Raw genomic sequence first — 17,836 nt, 5'->3', positions numbered from 1 at the left:
AAAAAAAAAAAAAAAAAAAAAAAAAAAAAAAAAAAAAAAAAAAAAAAAAAAAAAAAAAAAAAAAAAAAAATCTAAGAGATCTCGATGTAACGATCCAACCGATCTCAATGTAATGACCCAACGGCTATAATAAATGAAGTGATGCTAAAAGACGATTCTATAAAATCGTGCACATTAAAAAAAAAAAAAACTTAAATTTAAACTATGATAGGATGGATAATTAAATTTTAAATTAAGAATATCTGTCCCAAATTTTTAAATATGTAATTACTTTTATATAATTTTATTATATCCAATCTACTAAAAAAACAATTCAAATGGTTGATTTCAATTTAATCTCTTAATTATTATAAAAAGAAAAATTAATAAAAATGGCGACATTAAAATAATAAATTATCTAACGCTAGTTTCTTATTTCAATATCAATGTTTATTATGTAAAATTAAATACTTAATATCAACAATAATTTATACAAACTAATGCATTAACCATATTAAATTATGTAACTACTCGAAATTTTCTATTTTTCTACTTAATTTAAGGTCGCTACAGTATACGTACCATAAAGAATGCGTATCATATACTATAGTGTTGTCCTCCTATAGTATTGTCATAACTGATAATTTGGATGTGTATCATATACTCTACACACAGCTCATACGTGTAGGTATGGGTTCAACAGTCAGTTTGCACACTGTTGGACCACTTTACTATTCAGGCGAGCATACACTGGGACGCTCCCTAGGCCGAACACTCGTTAGAACTAGTAACCGTCATGACAACGCTATGCAAAACATAACGATCGTTGTCCTGCTATTGGATGTATGCGTCCGTACCCTCGTGATGGAATATGGGTATCCCCAATGCATAAACACACCTAATGCATGAGCTCTCCAATATTTCTACTTTTATCATTAATGAATATAACTCCGCTATCATCTTTCATGCTTAACATGTCATTTCTCATTTTTCAGTCTGCGTATTACACATAATCCTAACGGGGTTACATTTCATATTGTTTATCGTGATTTCATGTCATATATCACATGTTGTTTACATTCAAAATTATAGGACCATTCACGCCAAAATAATCCAGACACATCATAAACATCATAAACATAACACATCATATCACATTAAACAACATACATTCACATTTCACAAGCGTACTTAATCGAGTATAACAGGCTAGCATACAATTTAATGACACGTGCGAATCTACGGACACGTGCCGACATACAACATACAACGCGTAACCTACGACAAGTGAGCCATTTACCTGGTTAGCTTAAGTCGTTGTCACGAATATATTCTAAGTTCGATTTCATCATTTTCGATTTTATTTGTTCAACAAATCTTTCCTCAATCTTCTCTCTCATTTTTCTGTAAATAGATTTTCATTTCAAATCGACATGGCTCCTACTCAATATTTATTTTATAAACATATATTATTTGCCAATTTTAATCCATTGTTTGCCTATTGGATACATGAAAATGAGATTGATTATTACATGATATGAAAAAATATTGGATAAAGGAAAAAAAGATCTGATCCTAATAAAATATTGGATAAAGGAAAAAAGATTTGATCCTAATAAAATATTAGATAAAGAAAAAAAAGATCGGATCCTAATCAAATATTGGATAAAGGAGAAAAATATGATCTTAAATTAATTTTTTATAACCATAGTTATAAAGGAAAAGGAAATCTAAATAGGATTTTACAGTGACAACCGACCAAAATTTCTAAATCTCCAATCTGACGTGTTGAAAGCCATTTTACTCCTTTCTCAAATCTAACATTTTTTCTGAGAGAGAGGTGGGTAAGTTTTATTTTATTTTATTTTTTTTACTTTTAAGTAATCATTTTATTATTTATTTTGACATATATTTTTAATTTTTTTTAATTCTTTATTATTTTTTTTCCGAACTACAAATTATATCAAAATATATACTATAATTAGATAAATAACAAGCCCAAAATTCAATTTTTTTTTAATAAATTTAAAATCCAATGAAATTGCAACCAAATAAACAGTTTTTTTTTTTTTTTTTTAAATCATGAGATAAACAGAAAACCGAATAATATAAACTGTCTACATTGTTTTTAAAATTTTCTAATAAATCTTTGATATATTTTGTTAATTTTACGAGCGGGAAACAAAATTGAAAATTTAAGAATCCACGTCAACATAAAATTAAAATATTTTATTTAATAAAAATAAATAAATATGTGAAGGATCTATTCCCACATAAAACTAAAATTTAAATATTTATTAAACTAAAAATTAAAGAATTTTTTTAAACTAACTTATATTTTAACCGTAGTAATAATAATAATAATAATAATAATAATAATAATAATAATAATAATAATAATAATAAATACATCTATACTTAAAAAAGTGCATGCGTCCACCTTATTTATTTGACCAAATTTATCAAAGAAACCGATTTTTTTTTCTTTTTCTTTTTTTCTTTTTAATTTTCAAAATTTATATTAATTACTATTCGCGAATCGCTGACTAGTTTCGTCTCTAATAAAAAAAGAATATAAATCCCCGAAATTATTGTATTTATTTATTTATTTAAAAAAAAAAAGACGAAGAAATATTAACACTTGCAGAAAGTGGGGCGGCCTCTGGAATTAAATCTGGTTGGAACAGGATCTTCTCGGAACGTTTCGTTCTTCTTCGCCGTCGCCGTTGTTTCTGTTTGGAATCTTCCAACGTTCATTCGATTTCTTTCAGAAATTTTTGCTGCTCAAGAATAAACTTCGATCACTTACGAACTCAATTGATCTGCTTTCCATTTGCGGAGCTTTTGTGTAGTTTTGAGGTGCAGAGCATCAGTGGGAGTCGGATAAGTTCAGGAAGTGTGCTGAGGAGGAAGAAGATGAAGCAGTGCTTCACCTTCTTCTTCTTCTTCTGTTGATTCATGGCCTCGTCTCAGCACCGCTGTGTTTTCGGTATGTTATGTACACTTCGTTTTTACGTTGTTGATTTTGATTCTCTAATTTTGCGCGTTGATTTGATGGGGGAACTGTTTGTGTGTTGGAGAATGGCGGATTTGAGTTGTATATCTCGGCGAATCTGTAGTGTTGCTTCTTTTTTTGTTTTGTTTTGGTTCAATTGTGGCGGCTTTCTTAATCTAAGCACGGAAGGTTGGGCTTTTTTGGTGATTTAATTGCTCGTTCTTTTTTGTGCGTCTTATTGTGTTGTTAAATTTTGATTTCAGTTGGGAATATACCTTATGATGCTACTGAAGAGCAGCTTATAGAAATCTGCCAAGAAGTTGGGCCCGTAGTGTCGTTCAGGTCTGTATTCTCTGCTCTTTTTCAATGAAAAGGAACCTAAAACTTATATTGGATTGAAATATAGGATCTAGAATAAGATTGAGAGCTTTGAAGAGGTAAAGTTGGGTTTTTTTTTTTTATATAAATCTCCTTGAATTTTCTTTAGTTTCCTTGCTTTTTATTCTCTCGCCATCATCCTTTTCTCCTCTGCGAGTAGATTTTGTACCTATGATTCTCTTATTCCTCTCAGTCTTTTTTCGGGGGTTTACTTCTGTCATTCTCCATCTGCGACAGATTGAGTGGCTTTGTCATGCTGGAATAGAATTCTTCGTTTTTGCTAGGTTTTCTACAGCAAGCCCCTGTTAAGGCTGAGAATTCGTTTCATGATGGTTTTCTTTAGGCCAGTTACCCAGATGATAGGGTTTTATCAACTAAGTGATATACATATAGTCTAGTTAAATCTATGACATGCCCGATAAGTTGCCTGTCGATTTCATCCAACTCTTTCTCTGTTTGATAAAAGGATAATTTGCCTGTCAATTTCATCCAACTCTTTCTCTATCTGATAAAAGGATAATTTTCCTATGTCTGGTCTGCTTGATTGAGGGGGTGTAGTGGATTGCAGTGTACTTGATTAGAATTGAAGTGTTTAGACTGTTATATCTCATCACAGGCGGAGCCATTTATATAACAGATGCAACTCACTTTTTGGTTCTATCATGGTACACTGTGATAAGGGGCCTCTCTTTGATCTGTAGAAATTGAACTAATGTACTCCTTTTAGAATTTAGCCCAGTGTTGGAAGCTGTAACCTTTATCTAATTGTAGTATGTCAATCTTGAAGCTTCTTAAGTCTCCCATCCGAGAAAATGAAGAAAAAAGAAAAAAAACTAAGTGCAGGACATCAATTATGAGTGTCATTAGTTTCTAACTTCTGAGTCCCTTATCCAAAAAGATTTTGATTATCATATTAATTTATCATTTCCGTCTATTGTTTGCCAGTACATTTAAAAGTTAAAATTAATAGTTCCTTCCTTTTTCAGATTAGTTATTGACCGAGAAACTGGAAAACCAAAAGGCTACGGGTTTTGTGAGTACAAGGATGAAGAAACAGCTTTGAGTGCTCGTCGTAATCTTCAAGGTTATGAAATTAATGGCCGGCAGTTACGAGTTGATTTTGCTGAAAATGACAAAGGTGCAGACAGAAATAGAGAACAGGTGAAGTGTTTAACCTCTTCTGATTTGTCAATTTGACTCATTGACTGTTCTTATCCATCCAGCTAGTCACATTAGAGGTTTTTGGCATTATTTTCAATTAAATACTTTAAAACATTATTGACTGAATTATATGAAATTTTAGATTATAAAGCTGCCAATATTTTCAAGGAATATGCTGTAAATATTAAATAGATATAATTTTTAAAACTTTGGAGGCTGCCTTAATTACTTTGCTTAGAGTAATATCCGGCTAGGAGTTGAAGAAATCGGTTCTAAGGAGCCTATTTTGTAGTCTTTACTCTGATACCTTTGCTTTGCAAGTTTAGAATGGATTCAGATATGTGTTTGATTGCTCTATAGGCTTCTTAAGTGCCGTGAAAGGATTTCGGAATTTGATTATATATATATAAGATTGTGATATTATCCCAAATTCCAAGTCCTGACATATTGATTTACAAGAAGAAAAATCTTGATCCTTGTGTATTTGTCGATGATAGGATTTCTTTTGGAAATGTTGGCAATGTCCTTCCAGAAGAAAAGGATTATATTTTTTCTTTGAAGCTATCTACATAGAATTTCCATGCTTATTTTAATGTTTTTATTTCAAAAAATAGAAAGACAAATTCAGTGAGTAGAGATATATTTATATATTAATTGGAGAATTTCTGTCGACAAGTATTGCATAGGAAATATTTCAAAGATCAAATACTCTTGGACTGATAATAAATAAATAAATAATCCATCTTGAGCTGCGTTTACTTTTTCTTCAATTATCGTCATGCTCCTTTCCAATCAAATGACTTGTCAAATTGATGGAGCTATGCATTTGAAAATCAGATTAGCTTAAAGAATCAAAATTCTCCTTTTATGAGCCCTTCCACCAATATACCCGGACTACATGTAGCATGTTAATTATTATTTTATTTGAAACAATTTTTCCTTTTTCAGGGTCGTGGCGGGCCTGGATTGGTTACAAATGCTGGTATTTGCCTTATGGTTTGTGCAATAAATTCGGATTGTTTTCTTTAAGTTTTGTGTTAACATTAAAGATGCTCATAAACAATTAGGTGGCCCAACAGCCCATGGGGAATCCAGTCAACTTCAACCAATTGGTCTTCATATAGCAATAACTGCTGCTGCCGTCATGGCAGGAGCCCTTGGTGGTGCACAAGCTGCTTCTAATCAGAATATTTTGCAGAGTACAACAATGCCCAATGATCCTTTAACTCTGCATCTGGCTAAACTTTCTAGGAGTCAGCTTACTGAAGCTTTGTCAGGGCTAAAGGTAACCTTTTGAGTATGTCCCCTCTTCTCTCCTCATTCGTCTGAATGGCTCCTGATGATTGGTATACTGTTTGGACTTAGGTAATGGCTACACAAAACAAGGATTTAGCTCGTCAGCTGTTGCTGGCAAGACCACAATTGTCAAAAGCTCTTTTCCAGGTACCTATTTACCCTTTCTCTTTTGTCGTCTCTTCAAGTGCGGAGATCCTCCATAATATCTTATGTTTGTGACTTTCTTTTTCTGTAGAATCCTATTTTCCTAATTACTACTAGTTATTCTCTTAGTTCAGTGTCAATTCCATTAAATACGCTTTTATTTCCAAAGGTAGGTGATGCTCTTATTTAAGCTACCCTTTAGCATGCCTGTTTTGTTTAAGCTACCGTCCAAGGTTGCCCCGACTTTGTTTAAACTTATTAGAGATTTATTTTGGGAAGGTTCTAGAGAAGAGGGTGGTATGTACAATAGAAATTGGGAGAAACTCAACTTTCAGCTAAGGAATTCAGCTGTTTTGGCTGAATGGATTTGGAGATGTTGAACGAGGGAGATGCTCTTTGGCACAATATCATTGTTGGTAAATTGTATAATTCACAGGCAGATTCTATTTGGCCAGGACAGATTATTGGAGGTGCTCCTTGGCGTTTCATTTGTCCCATGATTTTTCTAATTATAGGCGCCTTGGAAATGGCCTTTACTCATCCTTCTGGAAGGATTCTCAGTTGAGTGGTTGCCCAGGCTTATCAAGATTTTTTCGGTTATCTAATAAACCTATTCTTACGGTTGCACAAGCTTGGAACATTCTGAATGTTGCATGGGATTTGAGTCTTCATAGTCATCTAAAAGATATTGGAGGTGGCTGAGTTTAATTTCTTCCAATTTCTTTCCCTTATATAACTTTTCGTTGAGAAAATGACTCTTAGAATTGGTCTCTGGATACTTCTAATTCCTTTACAGTTAAATCCCTATGAATAATCTAGTTCATGCAATCAGTCCTTGTTCAAACTACCCTTACTCAGTGATTTGGAAAGAAGCTTATCCCAATACAATAAACGTTTTTTTGTGGTAGCTTTGTCTTGGAGAATTAATACGGCTGATCGATTTAGAATGCTGCATTTCACTCTCTCCTTGTTGTGTGATGTGTGTTTGTAGTTCAGAGCATCCTTGCCATCTTTTTGCTAACTGTTCTTTTGCCTCTCAATATTGGGTTTTCATGCTAGATATTTCCCTAACTATTCTTTTGCCCCTCACTATTGAGTCTTCATGCTAGATGTTTCTGGCTGGTCTTTGGTTTTGCCAAAAAACGTTTTTTATTCTTGGAATTCAGTGTTTGTCGGCCATCCTTTTCATGATGTGAAAAAGAAGCTAAGAATAGTCTTCTTTTGGTATCTTTAGTGCGAAAGGAATGAAAGACTTTTCCTGGAGGCTTCCCTACATTTAATAGGTTCTTGTAACATTTTCCTTCTGATTTCCAATTGGAAAGCCCTTTTGTAATCCCCCTCTTGTTGATGGTAGAATTTTTGAACTCATTTCATTTCATTTAGGAGTGAGATTGTGTCCAATTCTATTATCTCTGTGTGAAAGCAATGTTGATGAATTTCTACTTTATGCTACTCTTATGATCTTATTGTCTACGTGCTTCTACATTCTAAACACGTTTATGCCATCCATTTCTTCCTATTCTAGTAGTTACATGGGTTAACATTAATACGAAAAAAAGAAAAAAAGAAAAAAAAAACTATTAGGAGCTATTCATGACGTGAATAAAAATGAGATTGAAGGTGACTGGTGAAATCTAGGTTGTTTTTGAAATGTGGATGGAAACCATAAACGTCAAGGAAACCAAAGTACCAATCTCAAAACCTAATTTTGGGTGAAATTTTGATTGAAAATCAATGTTGCTAGAATTAGAATAGTTTTTTTTTTTTTTAGAGAGAGAGATAAAGGAACAGAGAAGACTTCAAATAAATATTTGGGAAAAAAGATTGCTGTAATGTGTTTATATTTATCATTGTACCTTATTTCGTTGACAATAGTCTTTCTTTTTCCTCCAAATTTAATGGACTGTATCTCGTTTCGTATGCAACACCAGCTAAGCATCTTTATTTTCCATCTTTTCTGTAATTTTGTTTGCAGTCACAGATAATGCTTGGAATGGTCACTCCACAAGTGGTATTTCTCTTCACTGCTTGTATTTGCCTTTCCTTTTTTCTGCCTGTTCTGTTAATTGCTGTTAAAATTTTCTCACGAACGACCCCGTTCTTTTATTGTTGCAGTTGCAGAATCCTAATTTACGTCAACCTTCTACTCATCCTCAGCTTCCTTTGCATGACATTCAGCAGGGTCAGTCATCATCTCTTCAAATTCAACCAGGGCTGCCCCCTCTTGCACCCAACAGAATGCAGACTGGTTTTGTACCTAAAAAAGAAACTCAAGTATCTTTCACGCCTCAAAATCCTTTGGCTCCCCATCAGTTTTCTGCGTCCCAACGGCTTCCGCTTCAGTCTCAAATTCAGCCCTCACTTGCTTTACAAGGCACTTTGACCGGAATACCTGGAGGCTCATTGCTTCCTTCCGTTAGTTTGCCGGGAAGTATGTCTGTTAGACAACAGGTTCAGGTGCCCACCTCCGCTTCTTTAAAGCAGCACATGCGTCCCCCTTCTCAACAGTATTCAGGACATGGTGAAGCTGTAATTCCAGGGCATAATGCTCAGATTGCTAACCCAGAAGCTAAACCTTCTCTTCTGCCTCGCCCTTCCTTACCAGATGCAGACTTTCAGGTGATACTTTATGTTATTTTTTTGAAAAAAAAAATCATAATTGACTCAGAACTAGAACATAGGTGTCAAAGCTATCTTGGCAAAAAATTCTCGTTTTTCTTGGAGAGCAGGTGGGCCCAGTTTGCTTCTTAACCTGGAGTCTACCTTAGATAGAACGACAAGTTAATTTTAAGCTTTAACTAAACGCAAAGGTGGAGGGTGAACAACAATGCAACTAACACTTAAGTTGATGTTTTGCTGGCTGTTATTATTGTAAATTGAAGTGTTCTTAATTTATTTTATTTCGTGTGTATGATCAATAACTGTGGCTTTTCTTATCATGATTGTAGCGTTCTATTGATGGTTATATGCTTAATCGTTTTTTTTCCATTTTAAGAAAAAAAAAAAAAAACAAACTTTTCATTCATATATGAAAAAAAAAAAAAAAAAGGTGAAAAGTCTTTGGAGTGTGCTCCCCTTGGTTTGGAAGTCTTTTTTGTTTTGTTTTGTTTTGTTTTGTTTTGTTTTGTTTTTCTCGGTTATGATAACGTCTTCTTGTTTCTGACTTGCGCTTCGTAACAGCCTGGCTCCTCCGCAGCTTATGGTGCTTCCCAGATAGTGGGCAGTGATGCTGATAAGTCTTCTCAAGTACTTCTTGGTGTAGATGGTAAAAGAAAAATACCTCATGGCTTTTCAGGAACAACTAATCGCCCTGTAAAGCAGATCAAATTAGAGGATGGAAAAGGCAGCCCTTTCTCGGCCGGAGGTCTAAGTGCATCAGTAGGTAACAATGGAGCTAGACAACTTGGAATTGCCTCAGACCCCAATCTTCCCGGAATTCAAATCTCAGAGAAACCGACTTCAATGGTATGCGATTTATTGCAATGCAACATTCCTAATTGAAAATATTTACTCACTTTGTTACTCGTTTTAATTTGGTTGAATTGGTTGCTGCAATTTTCATTTTTCAATATGAGTTTGTTCTTTATACCTCTCTATCTGAATTAGTTCTTAGCTCCAATGCTCATGTCAAATAGGAGAGTTATGTAGACTTTTAATTAAGTGCTTGCTCATTTTAGTGCTTTTAGAATTGTCAAAATCACTTTTGACTATGCAATGAAACACATTGGAAGTACTTTAAATTGACTAAAAGTCGCATCGACTCACATGATCAATCCAAGGTTTAATTTCATGATATATATGTGTGTGTGTGTATGTATATGTATGTATGTATGTAATGTATATATATGTATATTCTCCAAGTTTGTACTACTTTTATTCATGAGAGCAATAAAATATCTTGTTTTAGTTCAAGTCTGTGGCCCAAAATCCTCATAGCAGAACAACATGATGGATGTGGGTTGAGAATTTTATCTAGCTATCAGTTTTAGTTCAAAAGCATCACCATCTTCTTTGTGTAATTGCATTCATAGCCAAATCAATCTTTGTGCCTCCGGTAGACAATTTTATTGATGATTGAAATTTACAAAAGGGATGTATAATCCACAGTGTTTACAAAAGACCTTCCCAATTTGCAATGAAACTACTACTAGAGCGTTCCCATTTTAGTGATTCCCATTTTCGTTCCCACGGATTATGAAACTACTACTAGAGCGTTTCAATTTGTATTAATTTGAGTGCCTCGATTCATCCTTGTTTAGTTTCTTTGTTTTCATTTTTGTATTCTTCCTTTTTTCACTCCCTGAAGTTTGTATCTTGAACCTTTTAGTTTTTTCATTAAGCAATGAAAAGCTTGTTAATGCGTCACTATGCCAAGATTTATGCATGTGAAATTCATCATTCTCGTGAAATTTATTGATTTTTTCAGCATCACAACTGAAAGTTTCTTGTTCTTTTCCCTAATCTTTTCCCTCCACAGCTTCCCCACGATGTCGAGTCTGCATTACTGCAACAAGTTTTGAATTTAACTCCCGAACAACTTAACTCGTTGCCGCTCGAACAGAGGCAGCAAGTTATTCAGCTCCAGCAAGCACTTCGCAGAGATCAAATGCGGCCATCCTAACAAGCAAATTACCATCGATCAACCCGAACTCTTGCAGCTCGACTCCAAGCATCAAGTAGATTGTAAAATATTTGGCTCCCCAAAGATTTAATGAGTGACAGTCTAAACACCTGTAAAATTATGCTTGCCAAAGTTGTCCAAAACCGACGGGTCCTGCCAAAGAGGAACGAGTTTCATAAACAACATTCATGTAAGGCTTACAAGTTTGTGATTATAGTGATTCCTGAATAATAACAATTCAAGATAGGGTGGAAGAATTTTGATTTTTCTCAGGTCTCTCTTTTTGCCACTTTTGCACCCCTTTCCTTTCCTTTACATCGTTTAATCGTCGTTTTCAGATTCTCGAGCTGCCATTTTATGGTTTCGGGTCATTGTTTCTCTGTGTTCTTTTGCTTGGATCTTAATTTTGTTCCTTAATGTCGATGTTCGTTTAGTTATATGTAATATTTCATTAAGGATTTGGTTAGTTTATAAAAGAAAAATTGCTAATTTGGATTCCAGTTCGGTTTCTGAAAATCATGCTTGTTAATTAATTATCCTTGTTTCACATTTTTTGTTCGTTCGGCTGCAAGTATACAAAAGGTTCATGTTTTTAAACATAATAGTAATTTTCTTTTATTTTATCAATATCTTTTGAAAATGTGAAAGTATATCTCACTCAACTTCCCGATCAATAAAATCTCGGGAAAAATATTCTTTTTAGTCCTTATGTTGTTTATTTAGTTTCTATTTAATCCTTGGGTTAAAAAATACAACATTTTTGCTCTTCAATGATCTAATGGAATGTTGACTAGAACGATGATTTGGTTCGTTTTAAACTCCTATAAAGTCACAAGTGAACCTGTTAAAGGATCATTGTTGATGCCTAAACATCAAATGACCCGTGAATGTGTTTACAAACCTTTTGTGTCGAGGGAGCATTCGTGCCCCCCTGATGCTTAAACCAAAATCGCGCAAGTTGTGCTTAGGAGCTCAAACGAATAAGCTTGCCCCCTGCCTTGGTCTCGGTGTGCGAGGGGCAAACATTCTTGTCATATTATTCACAACTCTCGGTATTTTTTTTTCGTTTTTGTACCATAGTACTTTTTATCTTTCTATCTTCTCTTTCGACTTTTACACTCTCCACAAGTGAAGGACCATTTCCTTAGGTTTGCCAAGCATGTGCACGACCGTACTAAGCATTTGCTAGAGGAAGTTGTCGTGGGAGGGGGTGGTGGCTAGCTAAAAAAAGATGGTGGTGGTGCTCATGGGTGTGGTCGAGGTTCTAAAGTGAGAGATTTAGGCGTGAGTTGAACATGACTGAAGTATCAATTCCTCGATGAATTTGTTTGGGATTGGTATAAACAATGATTTTTTTTTCATATTCATAGTATTTATAATCCGATCTAATAAATTATAATTTTATATTTAAATATTTGAAGTAATTGAAAAGATTTATTAGTGATAAAATTAAAATTTTAAAAAAATTATTAATATTGTAAGGTTCATACATTCTCTTAAATTCTAAATTAAAATAGGGTTCGTAAATTTATTCAAAACGTAAAAAAGAAAGTGTTCTATTACAAATATACACCCCATCTTTTCCTTCTTCCTCAGGCCATTTACACGCAGAGCCCTAAACCGCCTCTACTAACCTACCATTCCTCTGCTCCGCCTCCTCCTTCGGCACCACCACCGCCGTCAAAACTCCATTCTCCTAATCAACGCTCTCTCCGACGGCCGGGACCGCCGCTCTACCCGGTGCCATTTTCGTCGTCTTGTTCCTCTTCTTTCACTCGCTCACCGCTGACGTCGAGGACTCTGTCGGCTTCGATCTGCACGTTCAGATCCTCTTTCCTGACTCCTGCAGCGATTGTTGCTGTTAGGGTTAGGGTTAGGGCGGTGGCGTAAGTTCGTGAGTATGGCTTTAGCGAACTCGCAGGCGGGTGAAATCATGGCGCATAATGCGATTCCGCACCCTATCCCTAAGGTTTCCCTCTCCCTACGCTTTACCATTGAAACAGATTTGGATGCATTTCTACCCTATCGTTTACACCATTTATTTGATATACACATATACAAATTATAATATTATTGTTCGAAAAATTTAAAACTATTTACACTCACCCCCACAAAATTTTAGTTCAATTCATGAAGTTGTTCGTGAAGTTGTTCGAGTAACCGGTGACTTTTCTTAGTCATTTTATTTTCAGATCATGAAATACTTTTTAATTATCTTTAAACTTCTCTTAGTCATTCTATCTTCGGTGTACCTTTCATTGATTGAGTGTCACATCTTTAGTTTCATTTCAACACATTGCTATAAGTTATTGATATGAAATATGACAACAAATATTTTATGACTAAATAACCCGTCTAAATCAATTATTTGAAAGAAATTATCTAAATTAATTCATTTAGTTTAATTGATATAATTAACAATTTAAAAGCTAAATTAATAAAAATACAATAAACTTAAAAAAGTTCAAAAAAGTTTTATAAATATTATTATCAATGGAAACTATTAGATTTATATAAAAAATAACTTTAAATTTAAAAATTCTATTAATATCCTTCAAAAATACTCTACATGAAAATTTAAAGAGTTTGGTGGTAAAAATATGATTGAATTTTAAAAAGTTTTATGATTTTTTTTTTTTTAAAATACTATCATTAGTACCATCTTTTAAAATATTCTTTAAATTTTAAAGTAGCATTAATAACCTTAAATTTCATAAATTTTTATTTTTTTTTAAGTTCTTAATGTCAAAATGTATATATATATATATGAGAATCGTCTATTTACACTGACCATCTCATAACTTTTAGAAATTCATCTATCCATATACTAACGATAATAGTATTTTTAAATTTAAAAAAAAAAATTTAACCTGTTTTAAACTTTTCTAAAATTTTATGGTATTTTTGAAGTTTTTAAAAAAAATATAATATATATTATTAATTTTAAACATAAAGAAACATTTTCAATTAAAGTGAAGTCACAAATGGATGTGTTCATTGTTAGACGAACACAATTAGCCGATGTGGGATGGAGTTAGTATTCCTCACTTATAAACCCATGATCATTCCCTAAATTAGCCGATGTGAGACTTTCATCATCCAACACCTCCCCTCGAACAAAGCACGCCTCCCCTTAATCGAGGCTCGACTCCTTTGGAGTCTTAGTCACAAATGGATGTGTTCATTGTTAGACGAACACAATTAGCCGATGTGGGATGGAGTTAGTATTCCTCACTTATAAACCCATGATCATTCCCTAAATTAGCCGATGTGAGACTTTCATCATCCAACACCTCCCCTCGAACAAAGCACGCCTCCCCTTAATCGAGGCTCGACTCCTTTGGAGTCTTAGTCATTTTTGACTGCCTTCGTACCTTCGAGGAGGCTTGACTTCTTTTTTCTTTTTTTTTGGAGTCCTTTGTTCGACATTCGAGGATTTGCCAATCTATTGGCACGGCTAAGTTTAGGGCATGGCTCTGATACCATGTTAGACGAACACGACTCTCCACAATGGTATGATATTGTCCACTTTGAGCATAAGCTCTCATGACTTTGCTTTGGGCTTCCCAAAAGGCCTCATACCAATGGAGTTAGTATTCCTCACTTATAAACCCATGATCATTATCTAAATTAGCCGATGTGGGACTTTCATCATCCAACATTCATTATTCAAAGACTGCCTTTAAGAATTTGGGAATTTGAAAGGTGCTTTTCTCGTTACACAAGCGTGGAGTGGATTGAATAGCACTTCCTCACCAGCTGCGCTTTCCTTATCTCCATCACACTTCCCCACCAACCTCCAAAGATCCACACCGCCGCCATGGCCGACATGATTGTCCGTTTCGGAATCATCGGCGCAGCCGAGATTGCCCGGAAGGTTTCTCGTGCCATTGCTCTTGCTCCCAACGCCACTCTCTCGGCAATCGGCAGCCGTTCCGTCGAAAAGGCCTCCAAATTTGCCGTCGATAATGGTTTCAGTCCTCAGGTCAAAATCTATGGTTCTTACGAAGCTGTTCTCGACGATCCTGAAATCGATGCTGTCTATGTTCCTCTTCCGACTAGTCTTCACTTGCGCTGGGCCGTGCTCGCCGCCGAGAAGAAGAAGCACTTGCTCCTTGAGAAACCTGTAGCGCTTAATGTATCTGAGTTTGATAAGATCCTCGAAGCGTGTGAAGCCAATGGAGTGCAGTTCATGGACGGTACCATGTGGATGCATAATCCTCGTACGGCCTTGATGAAGGAATTTCTCTCCGATGCAGAACAATTTGGCCAGCTCAAATCGGTATGTGATTCAAATTCCATTCAGAATGATGTAATTCATATACTGTACTCTTTGACTAACTGCGATCATGCTGGAAACTTGAGATATTCGAGTCATTAGGATATTTAGCCTTTCATTATGGTTCACCCTACTTATCATATTTGACAAATATCTAGATATTTGCCTCCTATTACAATTTGCCTGGACGGATTGTAAATTAGGGCTGTTTTCCGTAGTCTGGTCTTTCCTGCTTGGTAAATGCTTGTGCACCGGCGTACAGGCAAGCTGCCCTGTTGCTCATCCAAGTTATGGTCATGGTTGAACAAGATGATATGAAATGAAATAGGTTGCCCTTTACCTGACATATGTATGCTTTTCTAAACAAGAAACAGTTCAATTTGTTGATCAAATGAAGTCACTAAAGATGGAGGATCCTACCTTTAGGAATATTACAAACAACTTTTCCAATGGGGTATGAGACATGTGAGGCTATAATTACAAAAAGGTGGATACTATTTACATGAATGAAATGCTAAAAATTAGTAGAGAATATAAGATCGGTGCTTGTTCCTTTTATGATTAGATGCGAGTATTTCTCCCTAACTACATGGTCCAAAAGGATGCATAATCAATATTGAGCCATAGGATCTTTTCTCTCTTTTCTCCTTCAATGTAGAGATGTTAACGGGGTGGAGATTGTGTTTCCCGTGGAGATTTTTTTCCGTTTTTTATAAAATATATATATATATATATTTTAAAAGATTCTTTTTAATGGATAATTTTCATTGTCCAATATAATTTCTACTAAAAAAAAAAAGTAAAATCTCATCAATATTTCTATGTAGTCATCAACGCTTAAAAAAATCTTCAATATGCTTTATTTATACATGTAAAGTGGGTGGAAAATCGGGCGGAGTTGGGGAATATAATTCTCGTATCTAGCTTTGTTTATTTGACGGGTAGAAATCTCTTATTGCTCCCTCTCCCATTCTCCGTTTAGATGGGGTTTCCTGACCTCGATTGGGGTAAGATTCCTGTGGATTAAATGGACATCTGTATTTCAATGATTGACATGTGAAAGCGAGAGAAAGACTCTTTAATTTATACTGTCATGAGCGCACTGGTCTTTACTATTAACATTGCAGTTGTTAATCTTAACATTGCATTTGTTTGCTGAAAAGCATTGCAATTGTACTCATGGTAGTTCTGATATATGGTACATATGTTATAAAGTTTGAGTGAACTAGCTCTATGATATAGTTATGAAGAAAAAGGTTAAATTTTGTTAATATATTTTATACCAATCGTTTGCACGTGTTTTCGTTGTACGATCAATGATTAGAAGTTCAAATTTTCTTCTGATTTTGGACCATTCATTGATTTGTAGATTGATCTTTTTTCTGTTCTGAACATCATAGGTAAACAGTGTTTTTTCTTTTGCGGCTGATGCCGACTTCTTAGCTAATGATATTCGCGTGAAGTCCGACCTTGACGGTCTTGGTGCTTTGGGTGATGCTGGATGGTACTGTATTCGTTCCATTCTTTTTGCTGCCAGCTTTGAACTGCCTAAACGAGTGATCGCGTTTCCTAATCCTGTTTTGAACGAATCGGGCGTGATTTTGTCCTGTGGAGCTTCTCTATTTTGGGACGATGGGAAAATAGCAACCTTCCACTGCTCGTTCTTGTCGAACTTGACCATGGATATCACTGCCATAGGAACAAACGGGACATTACATGTGAATGATTTCATTATACCTTATGGAGAGAAGGAGGCCTATTTCTGTACCAATTCAAAATCTGGTTTCACTGAACTTGTGACTGGTTGGGAACCCCTCCCAAGCAAACATATAGTCCCTACTGATCTTCCTCAGGAGGCTCACATGGTGAGAGAATTTTCTCATTTGGTTAAAGAGATCAAAGCAAATGGCTCCAAACCCGAGAAGAAGTGGCCGAACATCAGTCGAAAAACTCAGCTGGTGCTTGATGCGGTGAAGGCGTCGCTCGATGGAGGATTCAAACCTGTTGAAGTCGGACCGTGATTCCTACGGTATTCTCGTTTGATCTTGTATTGAACTTCAATGTGTTAGTCTATGATTGTGATTAGGTTCCTCTGCACTTGAAGTGGTTCTACCAGTCTGATATATGATTGCTCGTGCTTGTAACTAGTCTTTAGGCTTGCATCAAGGATGAAAAGCTCTGCATTTATCAAGATTTACTGAAGTCTTGAAGAGCCATAAACTGTGAGAGAAGCCGATCCTTGAGAATAATTATATGGTTGATTTTTGTCAATTGAGCTGATGCTATTCAAATGTTTTTTACTTCAATTCGGAAGATATTTTAGAGTCGGATTAGGTAAGTGTTTTGATAACTTCATCATCAAAATGTCTAATTTTATTAGATGTCTATGGGACGGGAACGGGGACGCAGAAGCCTTCTCCATTCCTTTTCTTGCCATATATATAAGTGGTGGTGGGGTCGGGATTTTCCGTTTGTGTTAGCTAATTGGGATAAATCTCCTAACTCCGTTCCTTGTTTGGGGTCAAAATTCTCTGTCCCCATTTAGCTAATGGGAAGAAATCTACCTGCTCATTTTTCTATTTTCTATTTAAACAATAATCGTTTGGGGTCAAGATTCTCCGTCCCTGTTTAGCTAATAGGGAGAAATCTACCGGCTCTCTTTTCCATTTTCTATTTAAACGACAACCGACCCGTAGGCTAATAGACATATATATGATAAAAGAGGTTAATTTCTTTTAGAGTAAATTTGATGGTTGAATGACAAAGTTTATGTGCTGTGAGTTTAAGTTCTAACTTTAACATTTCTTTTAAAATATTAAGAATAAAAATTAAAATAATGATATCAATTTAAACCCTAAATTTTCAACCATCATAAATTTTAACTTTTAATAAAATAATTACCATTCACATATTCTATTAAATTACCGGGAAAAATTATATTGTGGTTTTTTACAAATAGAAAAAAAAAAAAAAAAAAAAAAAA

General features: G+C 34.9%; 2 protein-coding genes across 3 annotated transcripts; both read left to right on the top strand.

Moving 5' to 3' along the window:
• The first annotated feature begins 2,609 nt into the window (after positions 1 to 2,609).
• Positions 2,610 to 10,846, top strand: LOC111487220 (cleavage stimulating factor 64). Its single transcript, XM_023134545.1, has 10 exons — positions 2,610 to 2,968; positions 3,238 to 3,316; positions 4,339 to 4,513; positions 5,462 to 5,495; positions 5,581 to 5,798; positions 5,879 to 5,956; positions 7,929 to 7,964; positions 8,069 to 8,572; positions 9,134 to 9,418; positions 10,431 to 10,846. Exons 1-10 carry the CDS (start codon positions 2,938 to 2,940, stop codon positions 10,572 to 10,574), a joined length of 1,584 nt encoding a protein of 527 aa, XP_022990313.1. The 5' UTR covers positions 2,610 to 2,937; the 3' UTR covers positions 10,575 to 10,846.
• Positions 10,847 to 14,272: 3,426 nt separating this feature from the next.
• On the top strand, positions 14,273 to 17,159 carry LOC111487263 (uncharacterized oxidoreductase At4g09670). 2 transcript variants are annotated; one of them, XM_023134624.1, is made up of 3 exons: positions 14,273 to 14,856; positions 16,254 to 16,882; positions 17,002 to 17,159. In XM_023134624.1, the coding sequence occupies exons 1-2, from the start codon at positions 14,395 to 14,397 to the stop codon at positions 16,872 to 16,874; spliced, it is 1,083 nt and encodes a 360-aa protein (XP_022990392.1). In that variant the 5' UTR covers positions 14,273 to 14,394; the 3' UTR covers positions 16,875 to 16,882; positions 17,002 to 17,159. The 2 variants fall into 2 exon arrangements, with proteins under 2 accessions (XP_022990392.1, XP_022990391.1); XM_023134623.1 differs by having other exon boundaries at positions 16,254 to 17,159.
• Positions 17,160 to 17,836: the final 677 nt, after the last annotated feature.

This window comes from Cucurbita maxima, unplaced genomic scaffold (genome assembly GCF_002738345.1).
Source record: "Cucurbita maxima cultivar Rimu unplaced genomic scaffold, Cmax_1.0 Cma_Scf00012, whole genome shotgun sequence".
NCBI classification, from domain to species: domain Eukaryota; kingdom Viridiplantae; phylum Streptophyta; class Magnoliopsida; order Cucurbitales; family Cucurbitaceae; genus Cucurbita; species Cucurbita maxima.
This window is presented reverse-complemented; position numbering and strand designations above follow the sequence as displayed.

Bases quoted from the DNA above. Each gene is read 5' to 3' on its own strand.
- LOC111487220 (XM_023134545.1), top strand. From the start codon at position 2,938: ATGGCCTCGTCTCAGCACCGCTGTGTTTTCG. The intron at 4,514-5,461 runs GTGAAGTGTTTA...TTCCTTTTTCAG, and splicing joins CAGACAGAAATAGAGAACAG to GGTCGTGGCGGGCCTGGATT. The intron at 7,965-8,068 runs GTATTTCTCTTC...TTATTGTTGCAG, and splicing joins GAATGGTCACTCCACAAGTG to TTGCAGAATCCTAATTTACG.
- LOC111487263 (XM_023134624.1), top strand. From the start codon at position 14,395: ATGGCCGACATGATTGTCCGTTTCGGAATCATCGGCGCAGCCGAGATT. The intron at 14,857-16,253 runs GTATGTGATTCA...TGAACATCATAG, and splicing joins AATTTGGCCAGCTCAAATCG to GTAAACAGTGTTTTTTCTTT.